General features: G+C 32.4%; 2 protein-coding genes across 2 annotated transcripts; one reads left to right on the top strand and one right to left on the bottom strand.

Annotated features, from left to right (window-relative positions):
- Positions 1–419: 419 nt before the first annotated feature.
- LOC128174075 (ankyrin repeat domain-containing protein 17-like) lies at positions 420–2,150 on the top strand. Its single transcript, XM_052839712.1, has one exon. It carries the CDS (start codon positions 420–422, stop codon positions 2,148–2,150), a length of 1,731 nt encoding a protein of 576 aa, XP_052695672.1.
- Positions 2,151–10,611: 8,461 nt separating this feature from the next.
- On the bottom strand, positions 10,612–16,301 carry LOC128171774 (uncharacterized). The gene is made up of 10 exons (XM_052837560.1): positions 16,202–16,301; positions 15,599–15,739; positions 14,966–15,190; positions 14,059–14,313; positions 13,818–13,889; positions 13,012–13,236; positions 12,430–12,684; positions 12,038–12,169; positions 11,638–11,873; positions 10,612–10,859 (listed from the first exon to the last, which is right to left on the bottom strand). The coding sequence occupies exons 1-10, from the start codon at positions 16,266–16,268 to the stop codon at positions 10,641–10,643; spliced, it is 1,827 nt and encodes a 608-aa protein (XP_052693520.1). The 5' UTR covers positions 16,269–16,301; the 3' UTR covers positions 10,612–10,640.
- Positions 16,302–18,983: the final 2,682 nt, after the last annotated feature.

The raw sequence follows: 18,983 nt of genomic DNA, 5'->3' as shown, positions 1-18,983 counted from the left end.
TTATAAATGCATGCATAAAAGGTAATTTGTGCATTGTTAAAACGTTGATAAAGGCGGGTGCTGATGTCAATCGTTCAAATTACGGTGCATCCCCACTTTTAGTTGCATGTATTAATGGACATTTTAACGTAGTTAAAAAGTTAATAAAAGTGGGGGCTGATGTAAATGTAAACATTAAAGATGAAGCCGATCGAGCGTTGATCGAGTGGGCGTTGACTGGTGGGTTAATACCACGTGGTGTGAAGATAATGATGGACGAAATAACACCACTGATTGCTGCATGTGATTACGGTTATTTCAAAATTCTGAAATTTTTGTTAAAATCCGGAGCTAAAGTTGATCAAAAGAATAACGAAAAAACTACACAAAACTATCCGAGTTATTGGGACCATTTGAATATACTCAAGCGTTTAATCCAAATGAAGTCCAATGTCGACCATAATAATACAAACGAAAGGTCACTTATAGCTGCATGTGATTGTGGACAGTTAGATGCAGTGAAACAGATTATCAAAGGTGGAGCTGATGTTAATATGAAAGATGTGGATAAAACACCGCTTATAGTTGCATGTTTTAAAGAACATTTACATGTAGTTAAGGAATTGATTAAAGCAGGGGCAGATGTCAATCTAGAAAATGAATTTATTTCACCTCTGCAGGTAGCCTGTTATGAAGGACATTTGAGTATAGTCAAAGAGTTGAAAAAAGCGGGTTTTGACTACAATCACATAACAGGTGCTAAGAAAGGGTTTATGGGTGCGTGCTTTTTTGGACATACCAGTGTAGTGAAGGAGTTGACAGCATGTCATGTTAAAGTCAATCTAACATATAAAAATGAAACGCCGCTAACAACTGCCATTTTTATGGGACATTTAAACATTTTCAAAGAGTTGATAAAAGCGGGAGCTGATATTAACCTAACTGGAAGTAGAACACCACTGAATCTTGCATGCTATCGTGGACATGTCAGTATAGTAAGGGAGTTGATAAAACATGGAGCCTCTGTCAATCAAAGCGATGGAAAAGAAACATCACTATCAATTGCATGTAGAAGAGGACATGATGATGTGGTCGAGGAGCTTATAAAACCGGGAGCCGATGTCAACCAAAGCGATGGAAACAAAACACCACTAACTACTGCATGTGAAAAAGGACATGATGATGTAGTCGAGGAGCTTATAAAAGCGGGAGCCGATGTCAATCAAAGCGATGGAAACAAAACACCACTAACAACTGCATGTGAAAAAGGACATGATGATGTGGTCAAGAAGCTAATAAAAGCGGAAGTTGATGTCAATCAAAGCGATGGAAACAAAACACCACTAACAACTGCATGTGAAAAAGGACACTATTGGGTGGTCGAGATGCTAATAAAAGCGGGAGCCGATGTCAATCAAAGCGATGGAAACAAAACACCACTAACAACTGCATGTGAAAAAGGACACGATGATGTGGTCAAGAAGCTAATAAAAGCGGAAGTTGATGTCAATCAAAGCGATGGAAACAAAACACCACTAACAACTGCATGTGAAAAAGGACATGATGATGTGGTCGAGGAGCTAATAAAAGCGGGAGCCGATGTCAATCAAAGCGATGGAAACAAAACACCACTAACAACTGCATGTGAAAAAGGACATGATGATGTGGTCGAGGAGCTAATAAAAGCGGGAGCCGATGTCAATCAAAGCGATGGAAACAAAACACCACTAACAACTGCATGTGAAAAAGGACATGATGATGTGGTCAAGAAGCTAATAAAAGCGGAAGTTGATGTCAATCAAAGCGATGGAAACAAAACACCACTAACAACTGCATGTGAAAAAGGACACTATTGGGTGGTCGAGATGCTATTAAAAGCGGGAGCTGAAGTCAATCAAAGCGATGGAATTAAAACGCCACTTGTAGTTGCATGTGAAAGGGGAGATATTACTGTGGTCAAAACATTGATAAAAGCTGGGGTTGATGTCAATCAAAGCGTTGGAAACAAAACACCACTTATAGTTGCATTTGAAAAGAAACATTGGATCGTTGTAAAAGAGCTAAATAAGGCCATCACTGATGCCAATGAAAGTAAGAAAAGCGAAAGAAAACAAAAAACACCACCAACAGTTGATAAGAAATTGGGCATTAACAGATGCTGTATTTTCTGATAAAAGCTGATGTCAGTCAAAGAAATGGAAACAAAATACCTCGTATAGCTGCATGTGAAAAAGGCCAATGATAAGTGGACTATTACCTAATGAAGACTGAGGCTGATTTGAATTAAAGCAATGGAAACAACTGCTGCATGTGAAGACGTATCACTGGAAAGCAAGTTCAGTAGTTGATAGATCGGGTCATTGATATCCATAAAAGCGATTGAAACAAAACACCACTAACAGTAGAACCGAAAGTGGACAAAAGGGGTGGTCCAACAGGGTTTTGATCTCAAGTAAATCATATCGATAGAAACCAAAAGAACCAAAAGACTAATTATTGCTGTATTCGAAATAAAACAATTAATTGTTGTCAACGATTAATGCTAATGCCAATGTAAGTCGTTCAAGCGATGAAAAAATCATTTATAGCTGCAGACACTTGGTATTTTTTTTAGATGCTTAATAGAATTGGGAATATATATAATGAGCTGCGAACGGTAACGGCCGTTTTCCACCTACATTTAAAATTTAATCAAAATGTATCGGAATTTTTGTAGGATGTTCAGAAACAATGTTATTTACTAAAATAGTATATTCAAATCATTATTAATTTATATCAAAATGAACTTTTTACTCAAATTATTATTTTTTTAACACATTAATTTGCTTACGAGGGGGGGGGGGGCGTTAAAAGTTGTTCATTGAAATCGGTCTCTATTAGTGAGGAAAATATTATTTAGCGGCCGCTATGTGCAAAAAACTTAATTATTTCATTTTAACATTGGATATTAAAGTAAATTTTCATTTTCTCTCATATTTGTTATTTATTTTGTGAACCATTTCAAAGCAAAATGCTTTTTTTGTCTGTAGACATATGCTTTTCTCCCCTTTGTGAAACAACAAACCGTTTAGTATAATAATGCTAAATAAAATTATTAAAAAAAAAAAAACATTAAAAGGAATTTTGGTTTCACGAAGGGGTGTTTTAAAAAAAAGAGAGAAAGAGAGAGAGAGAGAGAGAGAGAGAGAGAGAGAGAGAGAGAGAGAGAGAGAGAGAGAGAGAGAGAGAGAGAGAGAGAGAGCATGTATAATGAACCAATGTCTTTCATAGTTCTTAACATCTTCAATATGTTTATTGCAAAACTTATTTCATTAATAACACTTACTGAAATTCTAATTTTTAAAAAGTAAATAACAACATAATAAATACGTAGGCTTAAGGTGCAAGGCCAAGATTTCACCAAAATTCGCATAGTACGTATTTCAAAATTCTTAGCTCTCTATATTGCTTATAATTTGATAATTAAATTTGAATAAGTAGTATGAATTATAAAATAGTATATTATAATGATTTAAATATAAAGTTTAAAATTAACTTTATCATTATCATGATATCAGTTCAATGTTCCTAATTTCAGCTATGTATTTTTTTTTACCTTGCCTTACCGAGTCAGTGTGCTAACATATTTTTGATATGTTAAATTTATTTATTTACTGCTAAAAAAACTGCTACATCATGACCACGTTGGTTGAAAGTGTTTGTAAAGTGTAAGGTGTCAGAGATCTTAAGTGATTAACAATTATAAAATAAAAAAGAGATATTATCGTGTTTCAACTTTATTTATACATGTCGAACATACATATTTTCGGATTTGACAGGCTAGGATAAATTTATGTTTATGATAATATTTTAACATTTTTATTATAGCAGATAACATGTATCGCTGATTTGATATTTTTCGATGTGAGAGCCATACAAAAAGAGAGAAATGTTGATCATTTTGAATATTATTAGATACGGTGTATAATTACAGTTATTTTGTATCAGGCGACTTATCGTATCGTACATGTATTATATTATACCCAAAGTCTACAATAGGATCGTTGTTATTTCATTATTGGTTTTTTAAATTACTTTAGCGTATGCTATTGTATTTGTTGTATTCATTTTTCAACTGTATTTTGTAATTTTAAATGTTTATACATGTAACATCTCTTTATTGTTATAGAATAAACTTTAAAAACCGAAAAAAATTACATGTGGGGCAATTCTGCATGTATATATTGAGACAATATTGTACTTAAATGTCCGTTAAAAACAACACAGTTGCTTATTCTGTATTTATGTATAAGCCAATATTACACTGCTCATGCATATGTTGAAATATGTTTGCAACGTTTTTTTTAATTTAACTTATCAACAGTGCATGTCTGCTATGATTTTGAACAAGTTTACTAAAGACTAAAATGTCTTGCAATATGAATTATGTACTACAGACCCTGAAACGTACTACTACACCACACGCTCGCTGCACGCTCGCAACACGCTCGCTAAACGGTTCACACGAAACGCTGAACGGTTTACACGAAACGCTGCACGCTTTGCGATTTGCTCGCTTTTCACACGCTTTGGACACGCTTTTATCCTGATCGATTCGGGTCCTCTCGGATTTTTACCCTGACTCTGTTAGTAAAAATCAATTTTAAGAAAACACGAAATAATAGAAATACTGATATTAGAAACATATATGTACATAAGTATTGAATTGATTAATTGAATTAATTTGGTACTTATATTTGAAGCAAAAAATTATTTATTCACAGAATTAGCCAAAAATATTACATCTATAAATATATTAATTGCTCAAAAGAAATATCCATGATTCTTTTTAGTCCCGTAAATAATAAAAAATCCAGAGAAAAAAGTTACCGTAACACAATATTCAATACCAAAAATAAAATCCGTATGATTACAAACTGAAATCGTTTTTTCAGTATTCGGCGGGATTTGTTTTTTCTTCTACATTAATATTTTTATTGGTTTCAGAGAAAACGATGTAAAAATACTAACTGTAAATAAACCTGTAATTATTTACATTGATAATTTGGTTTTTCAGTATTCGGCGGGATTTGTTTTTTCTTCTCACATTAATATTTTTATTGGTTTCATAGAATACGATGTAAAAATACTAAATGTAAATAAACCTGTAATTAATTACATTGATAATTTTGAAAGATATGTAAAATAAAATTAGTCACATAAGTTAGAAAAATGCTATAAAACAACCGATTAATTTTATTTTATGTCGAATCATTCGCGTAAATAAATGTTCCGTACATAAAATCACAGAGAAAAATCAATGGATTAAACAATAAAGAAAGTTGACATTACTGTTTTGGATTTCGGAAAGAAAAAATAAAAAATATTCGTATACATAACCGGCGCCCCGCATAACGGCGTACAATATTTATATCATAATCTATTTGAATTAAATACCATGCACAATATTCCCATAATAATTAATTGCATGTGTACATTTTAGGAAAATTTCAGTGTGTTAATTACTTGTTGTTTTCCGTTATCAGTGTTTAAATAATTAAAATAATAACTTGTAGAAATATTTTTAATCGGGATTCAAAAGGAATTACTTCCCGCATTTCATAGAAATGAACAGAATATTTTCTTTCTATGTTTTCATTTAATTTTGTTTAAATTAATGTTAAATAACCTATTATTGAAATTGTGTGCATCACCAAATACTGATTCCGACTACCTTGAAGTCATTAAATTTCAATTGGCTATTGACAAAAAAGAGACGCGTGACCATCCAATGAAAACGAATACACAGAGTTTGATTGACAGGTTCAGCCAGGTGCATGTCTTACCCGATGTCCGAGGTTATGTGTACTGGTTGTACACAGCCGAATAGTCTCAGTAACTAGTCTTCTTTCAATACGCGTATTTTTCTTTTGTTTGTTAAAAAATTATTCAATTTTGTAAAAAGATAAGTATATCATTTCTTATAGATTTTTTTCACGAGAATATCTCAAAGGAGTTTTGCCAATCAGTTTAAAGTAATGTTTAACACGAGCGCTATTTTGAAACAATTAAATTGTCAGAGAGTTCCGAATGAAATCTGATGAACGTTTCACACGGTTCTCGCACGCTTTGCCCGAAACGCTGCTCGCTTTGTCCGAAACGCTAAACGGTTTACACGAAACGCTTCACGATTCACAAGAAACGCTAAACGGTTTACACGAAACGCTAAACGGTTTACACGAAACGTTTCTCGCACGAAAGTCGCACGCTTTTTTGGTGTAGTAGTACGTTTCAGGGTCTGTAACATCTTCTTATAATAGAATTTGCTTTTATAGGAGAACGCATTTTTACTTCTTTGCCTTTACTTAGATAAATACATAAAAAATTGTAGTGTCATTGTTCTGAAAAATAAGTTGGAAAAACGTCTTTTTTAAAGGGACATGCCCAATGAACAGAGGGATACCGCTTCAAAACTCGCTTTGTGTAATAGTTTTGTTCAATTCTCTTGATTTTCTTTCGTTTGAAGTAGATAGAAATATTTTGAGTTCGATTAGATTTAAAAAAAAAAGGATCAAAATATTGCATATAACGACATGAACATACATGTTCAGTTGTTTATCCGGTAACATCAATAACTATAATAGCATTTGAATCTAGGTCGTCAATTGGATAATGCTGTAATGATAAGATACAATTTTTACAACATACCAAAATGTACCATTGTTGCTACGTAGGAAAGAACTACAAAACTCGTTTAGTGCGAACACGGATATTGCGAATTCACGGATATAGCGAAGTCATCTTGGATCCCCAGCTATGTAAATTTAATGAATTTCTTATACGGTTATAACGAATTACGGATATAACGAAGTAATATCTTAGGTCCCAGTGACTTCGTTATAACCGAGTTTTGCTGTATATGTTAAATACAAAGAGATCACTCATATATATCGTCAAAGTGCATTAATAGTTCTAACAAGAAATCATATTGACGCAAGCGTCAAATGGGCCGCAAAAAATATAATGGTTGTATGAATCATTGGTTGTTTACATAAAAACACACCACAAAGAAGAAAATAAGAGTTGGTTGTTCTAATTTTTATGGTAAATTTTAATATACTTTCAGCAACTTGTTTTGAAGTTTAACATTTTACTTTTATCTTAAAGAATCGATTTCGTTACTGTAAGCATTTCTAACGGAAATTGTATGATCATTGCCATAGTATAAAGTAATGGAGAACACATTGATTTGTACATTACTCTAATACAAAGTGCAACTCATCATTTTTCTCTTGGAGATTATGTATTTCAAACCATTTTGGGTTATTTTGGTTGCATTGTATTGAATGAAAACTAAATGTACTAGCATGATTTCAAGGGACCTCATAATAAAATAAAAATTTATTAGTTCAAATTTTCCAGTCAATTCAAATTTTCATTTCTGTCATATTCTTGCGTAAATAATTGATATAATGTCATTTCATGAAATTTTCTACCACATTTTACATGGAAATATAATAAATACACACACAAACTCTTTTTATTTGACACGGCACATAGAAATTCAAAAATATCATTCATATAAAATTTAATGACATTCAGGTCTTTAGTATGTCCCGCATACCGATCCTGATGCATTGTTTTGAAAAGAATGAAGAACTCCGATATTTTCCGAATAGATTATAGTCTCGATAAAAACGCGCCAAATACGACAATTTACTAAGTTTGACCTACTTTTCATTTACGAGTAAAAGAAAAAATATGTGATATTTTCTAAAAGGCATAAAACATATTTCTACATGCAAATTGACTTTTAATTCATAAAAATAAGCATAGTATTAATTCTAATAAAAAAGAACTATCCCGCAGAAACGCAGTAACAATATTTAAATGTGTATCAAATAACGGACCGCCTTCCGGCGGCCCGTAATAATGGTGTTTTTTACGTTATTACAGTGCTGCTGTCGTGAAAGTTGACAAAACAATCCTATCGTATTCTGCATTCTGTATCCTGTATCATATTCTGAAAAAACCTCTATCCTATCCTATCCCATACTGTCCAAATTTAGAAATAAAGGTTAAATAAAACGAAATTTAAGAACATTATTATTTTATTAACAATTTATGTACTGTTAATTGAAACGTCTAATTAATAAATAAAACCGAAAATCTTTGGAACGAGGTAACTTATTTACCTGCGCATCGGTGATATTAAATCGTATGCGGAATGTACTCAATTGGGTTAACAAAGCAGTAAACGTAAGCAATTAAATTTTTGCTTTTACTAGATATTATGTGTAATAATGATTTCAAAGAAGATGACGAACTTTTATCTATTATTTAATCATTCTATTAATCAAATGCTTGTCCTTATAATAAAATATTAAGAAAGAAAATCGGTAATCGGATAATTCGGTCACCAATAAATGTAAACACAATTCGGTAAAGCATTACTGTATGAATAAATTAAAATTTCGCATTTGTTGCTTTATCACTTGAATGTATTGATAAAATATAAATTCTTACGCATTTATAGTAAGCTAACATTACTTAACTTGATATGTTCGGTTTATTATCGGGTTTTATACGTCCTTGTAATCGGCCATCGAAGAAATTATGTGAAACGTGATATGTACACCAAAATACGTTCGTTTCTTGTTAAGATACATGTCTACTGAATGTCAAATAGTTCGTAGACGGAATACTTCTGTTTTTATTGTTGAAGTCTTTAAATAAATCAATACAACTTTTTATGTATATATTTTACGCTGCATTGTGCAGCCTATACTGTACGCCATACTTACACTGTTTCCGAATCGGCAAAAATGTCGTGCGCATCAATTATCTTAACCACTTTGTAAAGGTCGCACTAAAAAGCGCCTGAGAGCGCCCGGGATAATAAAATAGCGCCCGAGAAGCAAAAATAGGCGCCCGGGATCCTAGATTCTTCTCAGATTGGTCTTAAAAACTTTTATTGTTAACATGTACATGTATGTATACATTAGAATAAAAATCCGTGGAATTTTAATAATGCAGCAAACAAGTGTAAAAATACGTGGCAAATACACTTTATAATTGTTTCGATAAAAAGTATTGATGATAATGAAAAAAAAAAATTGCGTATATTTTTTTAAATCTCTTAAAAAATACGAAAAAAAATATGTAAAATAAATGAAAGCCGACATCGGAATCTTTTTTTGTGAAATCATACTTCTTCAAAAAAGATTCTTTATCGATCCATCAATAAAATTTTGGTGTGTCAAGGAACCTTAATAACATACATATTTATTATATGGTCGATAGAATTATACGAATTTTAGCTAACTTTTCTATATCTTTAACGACTTTACTCCTATCTAAAATAACGCAACTTAATACAAATTCAATGACGTTTCTACTGATAGTATGTTTTAGTAAAACCCCTGTAAATAGACAGCATAATCATTAATTTAATTTAGACATGTTTAACTGTGTTTAACAAATAAAATTAATGTGGTTAATGTATTTATGAATTAATTTTCGTTTCGTAAAACCAGTCCGAAATTTATTCTCGAATCTGATTGGCTACAGAATGCAGGATAGGAAAGAATAGAGTTTGACTTCATAATTTCTATCATGTATCCTGTATCCTATCCTTTCCTATCCTATCCTATCCTTTCCTATCCTTGTCAGGAAAGCAGCACTTTATCATTGGAATAATACATATATTTTGATTTTGCTATGCATGTGTAACATCATTTTATTTAAAAAATACATTTTATTTTTAAATTTTACATTGTTTAAAAAACTATTATTATGCACAGTTAATTATACATCATTTACAATGATTCATTTGACGCGTCATCTTGGTTTATTGATATAATTTTTTTTCATTTTATATGCTTCGTAGATAATTTGAGAGTCACACTTCTTGTACAACAGGCTGTGTGCATCCCTTGCACAGAAAGAGCATTCTATGACAAATTTTGAATAGTCACATACAGTTGACATTGATCTTTAAATAATGTAATAATGGATAAGCGATTATAAATTGTAGCTTTGTCCTGGTAGTTGATCATGAACAAACGTTATTGTTAATATCGATCTAGTCGTCTGAGTTGTGTTGATGAGTTCTTTGAAACTCATTTAAAAAGTTTTGATAAAATCAATAGTTACCTCAATTTACATTTCTGTTTGACATTTATTTTCTCTTTATAGAATCGGCATAAAATCTCTATCTGTGTGATGTTATGAACTTGAAATGTAATAAACATACCTGAGAATAGTACTTGTTAATGTTTAACAACAACGTCTTATTTTAACCGTAACTAAATTAAAAAGAAGCATCGTCAATGCATATTTTAATATTAAAAAAAACCCATTTTTTTGAAAGAGGATTTATTTTTGTTTTATTCTTACAAGAAAACATATCTCTTCAGTGTATTTCCCGCACAAATTTGAACATTCCTTGCCTGCGCTGTGTCTAAAAAAAAGAAGTAACATATTACCACAGAAAAATATTGTCTTTTTAATTTTTCTCTCATTGTCTCTCTCTCTCTCTCTCAATTTTTTTTCCTAGAAAGGTAACAGTTTATATATCTTGTGTTTGTATTTTATATCGAATTGCGTAAAGCTAGTTTTAACTAATTCATAAGTACATGAACAACCAAATCTTTACTAAACAGTCTTCGGTATCTTACACTTTACAAAGTCAACTTAAAAGTAAAATGTTCGTTTAAATTACTCTGTAAATTATTTACCGTCTCATCATTTTCAAAGCAAGACCGCAAAGGAAGCCTCAGATTCGAAATGGTTAAGGGAACGGTGTAGCCGACTGTGATTCGAACTAGATGAACTCTAGACATAAATCCGTTTAATACATCGACATTCCAATGTTCTTCTCCTGTGAATTGGTCATAATACTACAATGGGAAATAATTGTCTTAGTTAATGAAAAATATAACAATGTAGTTATATTTCGTAAGTTTTGAAAGGAGTCAAACTAACCCACACTATCCTCCATAAAGCTAAGCCTACCCTACCCCCCCCCCCCCCCAAAAAGGCAAACAAAAAAACCAACATCATAAACAAATGACCCCTTAACCCCCCCCCCAAAAAAAAAGAAAAAGAAAAAGACAGAAGCAATGCAAAAGACAAATGCGTTGATACATAATAATTTTAAAATTTCTTCTGACAATAAGTAATTTTACTTTAATTAACATGTCGGATTTTTATGCTTTAGCGTTTGAAAAAATGGCAATGGTTGTGCAAAGCTTGATAACATATTGTTTTGCTTCTTTAATACATACACGTTGCATTATCATTTACAGTAACCTAAAAATTAGACTTGATTTCAGATTTTGATTCGATTGAACAGCAAGAAAATTAAATGCCGAAACAAGTAAAATAAACAAATCAAAGATTACAAAAAAGATATGCAAACCAAACAAACACAATAACATAAAAGGACGTCATTGTGTTGTCTGATTTCATAACTATCGGCTGACGAAACTGCAATCATTTGCTTTTGAAATTACGTATTATAAAAATCTACTTTAAAAATTCCGTCTTCTTTTGTGATTCTGTATGTTTATTTTTCTACAAACATAACTACATTGTATGTCAATACCATAAGCCACCCTAAATATATACATTAACACATATCATATTACATTAAAGTGGTCCAATGAAAATACTTACAAGTCTTGTAAAATTTTGTGTGCCATTTGTAAATGCCACAATCACGTTAAATGCCTTATGGATAGTGAAAGACACCTTTGCAATGTTTGTGGCCTTTCCCGAGAGAGTCAAAATAAAACGTGCGTAGCCACTGTGCGTGGGTAGAAATGTCTGTCCATTGGAAGTAAACATCTCGTTGAAAGAACCGTTATAAAAACCGTCAGTGGTTATCACTGCTTTATTCATTGCATCACACACTAAAATTGAGCAAAATGTATGCATGCTTAAGAAGACAGGAAAATATTCACAATTCAATTTCATAATGAGTTAAAAAGACAATAAAATACTTTTAAATATTCGAAATATCACAACCTTACGAGCTCGTACTGCGTTAAAAAAAACTGAACGCTGATGTACTGACCTACTTCACACGCCGAACCCTCGAATCCAGGTTTACATTTTGTACAAAAACCTGTGCTGGGATAACATGTCTCACAATTAGAAGGACAGGGCTTTGAACATTCCGCTAGATCCGCCACAGGACTTGGACATCCTTAGTTGAAAACAAAACACGATTTAAATTGAGTACACGTGCACTTGTTATTAGTGGAATATTCAAGGAGTAGGCCTACACAAGTTTTTCTTTCTTTTTTTCTTTTTTCTTTCAGAAAGTTGTGATTGTTTACGTATGTGATGTACATTATCAGTTGTCATTATTACATGTTCTGTCTGTTTATAACGCGACGCTATTGAAAATATTTATGCAACGAGCTATTTATCAAAAGTATGGCGGGTGATTCTAATACGCAATACCATAAACCTCCACTTCACACAAATCCCCAAAAGCTTTGTGACGATAATCAGGCCCGTAATAGACCCCAGGCCGACGTTCATTGTAGTAGATGACGTATTTCCCACTGTGTTCACATTTTATGGTCAAGTGATCCGGTAAAGTATATTTAGTAAACCCAGGGTCTTTATAGCACAATATACCGTCATCTTTGTCGGCCGTGTTCGAAATGTACACTGCAAACCCGAGGTAATATGGCGCAAACGTACTCCTGAAAACTGAATGTTTAAAATAAAAAAAAATTATCTTCAAAGAACATATAAAAGTTAAATGCCAAATTATAAACTGTTTGTCAAATAAAACATAAAGAAAATTGTATACAGTATACATGTATATACATTTATATATACCCACGATTGATACGGCCATTTTGCACATTAAGCCAGATGTCGTTACTTCTGCTAAAATATTCTTTATTATATTGTCTACCTTTTAAAGTTTATATTAAAGTATTACAGTACAGTCTCAAATTTCCTTGGCTATTGATCCTTCTTATGTGTTTCAATTCGGTTTTTGTATGTGGATATAAATTCCACGTTACGTACGTGCTGTAGAATTATCCGTCCTGAAATACAGGTTAATGAAGCTAATCCTGTACTGTTTCTGCAGATTCACCCACCACGTAATACTCTGATCTGGGCTTGTGATTGTGCACTGACCGTCGCTATAATGGCGGGATTTCAACCCGTCGACAGCTTTATCGCTCGAATACAACTTATCATAGGTTGAGGACTGCCATGTGCGTTTTTTATAGCTCAAGTTCTCCAGATCTTAAAAATTCCAAATTACAAGCTTTGTACTAGGTACTTTCAGTTCACACACTTAAAAAATATTGTGTTTGATTATATTGGTTTTTCAGCGTTTAACTATTACATTAATAAAATTACTAAGAGACAATATAGATATATATATAACAGTTTCTAACATATTCAATTATATTATAATCAGTAACTATAATTGGTTAAACTTTATTAAACAACTAGGATTCAGAAAAGTAGTAAATGGGACTTAAAATATAAATATACTATTGAAAGTTATAATTTATTTAATGTAATGAAAACGCCTAGATTATCTCTTTAACTTTATTATTTTGTTACCCTATCTCTCTCTGATTCTCTCTCTCTCTCTTTCTCTCTCTCTCTCTCTCTTTCTCTCTCTCTCTCTCGCTAGCTAGCTAGGTCACTAGGTAGCAGCCATTTGTTCTTGACCAGCACAGTTATGTTTTTAATGCCCTGCCCCCTCCCCCCCCCCCCCTCCAAAAAAAACAAACACAAAAAACAACAACAACGTAAATAACTATGAAAAAAAACACACAAAGAAAACACATATACAAAACTAATCAAACACTCACAGGTTGAACACATGGCAAAGCATGGAATTGTGCATTCAGCATCATCCTGTCCATATTCGACGATAGGACAACCTACAATTTAAACATGTATTTTAAAAGCAATTTTTTTCGTGGAAAGTATTTTTTGGTTTATGCTCCGTTCATAGACAAGTCTTTTAGTTCACATTGTGTTGTGATTTTCAACATTGATATTCAATTTCAAATTTATGCATTTCGTGTTCGAATATAAAATAAAACTCGCCTGAAACTTCAATCTCACAGAGGTCGCCATGTGCATATTTACTGTAATCCTGTGGATAATGTATCCCAGGGAGTCTTTCATTGTAGTAGAAGACGTACTGACCAATCACAGAGCAATATATTAACACCTCATCTGGAATGGTAGACGCCGTGTAGTGTGTATCTTGAAAACAGACGACGCCGTCTCGACGATCAGTTGTATTAGATACAATGATGGAAAATCCCAAAAGCCTTTTTGTGAAACCGTTGTTTGCATCTGTGATATAAATTTTTAAATTGAGGACAATAATATAATTATCCAAGAAAATATCAATTCAATGTTCAGATAAAGTACCGATCAGACCCAACCTAAAACCAGAGTAAACCCAAACTAAACCCCCGGTTTACTTTTGGGGTTTACTTGGGGTCTACTTTTTGAAAATTTAAGTCCACTCAGGGTTTAGTTTGGGTTTACGTTGGGTTTACTCGGGAATTGCTTTTGAGGTCATCTGTATTCACGGTAGTGTGAATCAGACTCGTCTTTTACCTTACCATCTGACTGGCTGTAATCCCTGCCCCTTGTATATTCCGAATACACATGCAGCGCTTGCTTTCAAGGGTATACTTCTGAACGGGGTTTACCCTCAGTGTCCACTCTGGGTTTACAATGTACTTTGGGTTTACTCTGGGTCCACTCTAGTAAACCCGAAGTAAACCCAGAGCAAACCAAGAAAGAAAACACAGTGTTTAGTTGGAGTTTACTTTCTGTTAGGTTAGGTCTGATCGGTACTGTACATGTAAATGTCAACCAGTAAAAGAATGGGAAAAGGAATCGGTAAAACTTCACTTCTGAATGTTCCTGCTAAGTGTATATTATAAGAAATATGTCATTCTACATAAGGATTAGCAAAACCGAGCCTCTTCCTTACCCCATGTCTTATTATCCGTTCTTGAAAACACACTAATGCGCTCAATTCGTCTAGGTCTCTGCAAATTCACTACCCACATAGCAAAAACTTGGTTCTCCTTGGTCGAGGTGCATACTCCTTGAGTGATAATACCAGCTAATACTTTACCATCAACTAGTCTATCACTTTGATGCTTATCAATAATCGATGTCATTTGAAAAGTCGGACGATGCAGAGCCATATTGACTGTAAAAAAATTAAAAGAAAACTAAACTTTAAAAAAAACCGCTGTTAATAAACTAATAGATCATGGAATTGGTGTGTGAAACGTATGTCAACGTATGTAGCTAAATTTATTATACATATCTCATTCAAAATGATTTAATTAAGAAAAAGGTGAAAATTCACTTTATAATAAAATGAAATTGACTGAAAATTAACATCTGCAAGTAAACAGATCTTGCTTCAAAATGACATCAGGAAAATATACATCGTAAGAAAAAAATGTTTAAAATAAGTTCTTTTATAAATTTCATACTTATGAGAATTAGCAAAAAAAAGAATTATCTGCATAGATAAGATTCGTCGGAAACAAAATGCAATAAATAACTTCTTTTTATAGAATTCATAGCAAGAGGAAATACCATAACTCACTTCTTTTAAAATGATCACAATAACGACCGTCGTAGCCGGGAGTACAATATCCAAGACACAGTCCGGTGAGAATACTACAGTGATGGCAGTTGATAGGACACGGCTTAGAGCAATTCCCACCATAGAAACCAAGGGGACAACCTTTAATATCAGTTGGAAACAAAGAATATTTTAACGAAGTTGCTTACGAGGGATTAGGGGTTAATGGTCATGACCATTTCAGACTGTCTTGATTTCTTTAAGATGAAGGGCACCATACGAAAATACTCAAATCTAAATTATTTGAATGTTTTCTTGACTAAAAAGACGTTACAGATTTAGAAAATTAAAGCTTAAAATTTTAGTTACATCTGATATTTTTTGTTGTTGACACTAAGATCGTCTCACTAAGTTTACATTGACTTGTCAGTAAACATAAAATGCCGAGAGAATTAGCAAATTAATTTAAAAAAACGCTGATGCTATATTTGACTATAGTTATTGTTTACAAATAAAAACATAAAAAAATGTTTCTTCATTTAAGTTGTTTTTCTCTCTTATTAATAAATTCAACTTTTTAAAACTGAAAATGTAATGATAAAGTCTTTTAACGTCATCACTTACCAAAAACCTCGACCTCACAGAGAGCTATCTGTGATTTTGCAGAAAAGCCAAGATTTGTTGTTGACATGAGATTCCTCGTAATGTGTTGATATATTACGTATCGGCCTACTGTACCACAGTATGCGGTGGTTTTAGGATGTATGTCTTGTGAAACGTGGTTGCTCGCGTGGTAGCAGACATATCCGTCTTCTTTTTCTGTTGTATTTGATATGTAGATTACGGAATCCAAGAAAATGCTTTCATTGGTGGCTTTTGAAAATCAAAGAAATAAAAAATAGTAGTATCTTTTAAAGGTCGTCAACCCAAATAAGTTTTTACCTACATGTATAATTGTTTACCTGTTGAAATAAATAAGGAATTTTATTATTAAATATTAAAAATTATTATTCAAGAACGGGTTTATTTTTTAAGGAAAATAACGGCTGTGTGAGTAAGCACAACAATTTATGTACGAACTTATACAGAAAACAAGAACTTTAATTTGCCTATTGATTGTGAATTTGATTTTTTTTTTATAAAATGTTGTACCGGGTTTGTTATGTGCATGTGAATTTTAGAGTTGAGAAAATGTTGACATTAATGAACGTGTCAATTTAAAATATTTGAAACATATACATAATTTGAAAGGTGTACACCTATTTACCTGGTATATGGTTAAACTGGACGATTTCCCCAGACTGTATATAACAATTTCTACTAGCATTTTCATTTGGGCCAACATTAGCAATAGCAGTGAACAAAATAAGCTAAATTACATATATGTATGAATGTACATGCATACTTCATGAGAAAAATACCAAATCAATGGCTATACTCTATAAAAACAATTAGACTAATGCCGACTTTTAAATGTTTGGTATACCATTATAACACCAGTTGGATTAAGACAACTAATAAACAAACGTTAAGAGACCAGTTTTGACAAAAATGACAACTCGATATTCAGGAATCGATTAAAGGGTGATATATAGAATTTATATGTATATTGTATTTATGTAAATATGCTATTTTTTCTTCATGTACCTCATATGCCATTGTATGGTTTTGATTGAAAATTAACATGAATTTAAATTAAACTGAATAAAGTAAACGTTACAAAAAGTATAAAACTGAGGTACCATAACTTCACCTTTGTTGGTTGTTTTGATTTCCATTTTATGACGTTCAAATTATGCAATATACACATGTAAAATGATTTTTATTCGAGAGTGCACTATTTGTTTGCGAGGTTAGTGAGGACATTGCATTTCAATCAAGTAGTTGTTCAGATAAGTTCACCAGGTGTCCAAGTAGCGTAAAAGACAATTTGCGAGCTTATAACCGATACAACACAAGTTCGATCCCCGTAATCGACAGTGGTTGTATGTGAAAAAGTACGACAGTCGCCCGCTTGAACATGTAGTTCTTTCCGGGTACTCCTGCTTCTTCCCAGACCAATGTCACCCTCACGCTTACATCCGTGCCAACGAGAGATTGTATTATAAGTTATGGAACTTGTTTACCAATCGTTGTAAAATTGATAATGTTTAGTTAAAAGATTTAAACCAGTTGGTTTCATTACTCAAATCAAGGGATGTTAACGAGTATACGAGTACTCGACTAGAGGAACATTTAAAACATTTTCATGTTTTCTTAACGCAGCAGTTTTTGAGCTACGAATAAAAATTAGTTTTCTTTTTTTATCATTTTTTATTTCTAAGTTACCGACTGTGCAATTGTAACATTTTTTTGTAACGTTGACCGCCTTACATATTGATCTCTTTTGATTTTGAAGAGCAAATATTTGTTTTGAATAGAAAAATTTAGGCAGATACTTACTAAAGATGACCAATGTAATGGGCCGTGTAATCAGTTGGTCAGTAATGTATGTATATGTATATGTATGTTTGATCAGACATTTAATCATATCAATATTTGATAAAAGGGGTTTAGTTTATTATAATCATTAAACTTAATTTTTGATTAGGAATGTGATGATGTTTTAACATGAAACTGATCATACTTGATCTGTTTTTGATATTATGGAGCTCATTTTCTTGAAAGTGTCACAAGTAAAAGCAAAAGATAAGGTATTTGCTAATGACTATTAAGATAAAATACTTCTTTAATTTATCAAGCAAAATGCATTTAGTAAATATTTTTATAATGAAGTTATAAAATGTATTTTTTAGTTTAAAATACTATATACGTGAAATTATCATTATTTGATTTGAGAAGGACACACAGTTCCAAAAAAATCAACGAGTGCACATATACTTCACTATCGCTCGACTAAAAAACCCATGACTAGTCGACTAAGCCAATCGAGTAAAATTGACATTTCTGATTAACATGAACACAAGAAAGAGTATTTCACTTACCATACCTTAGTCCACCGGATTTATGATATAAAACTACTGTATATATACTGTACGAAGCCTCGAGGTCAACCATCCACGTGACTTCCTTCGAAGATGGGTAGGACATTGCGCACTGATCCCGTCCTCCTGAGCTAGTCTCGTACAGCCCATCTACTGCCTTAGCAGAGGAATATTTTTCAAGAGTCTGCCATGTAGGCTTCCTATACGCCAGGTTATCTGTATTTATAAAAGTATCCAATAGGTAAATATTATAGTACATCAATTATGTAAAGAGGTTTATCAAAGGGTTGTTTAAAATAGGTGAACAAATTATAACACAAGAGCAAAACTTCATTCAACCCATGTACTGCCTTTGTTGATTCCTCTCAAAATCTAAAAGATATCATATACTTTGGTTTTGTTATGCCTGGTTTCTTAAAAAA

The sequence above is a fragment of the Crassostrea angulata genome, chromosome 2 (genome assembly GCF_025612915.1).
Source record: "Crassostrea angulata isolate pt1a10 chromosome 2, ASM2561291v2, whole genome shotgun sequence".
Lineage (NCBI taxonomy): Eukaryota > Metazoa > Mollusca > Bivalvia > Ostreida > Ostreidae > Magallana > Magallana angulata.
Note: the sequence above shows the minus strand (reverse complement) of the source record. Positions and strands in the feature narration are given on the sequence as shown.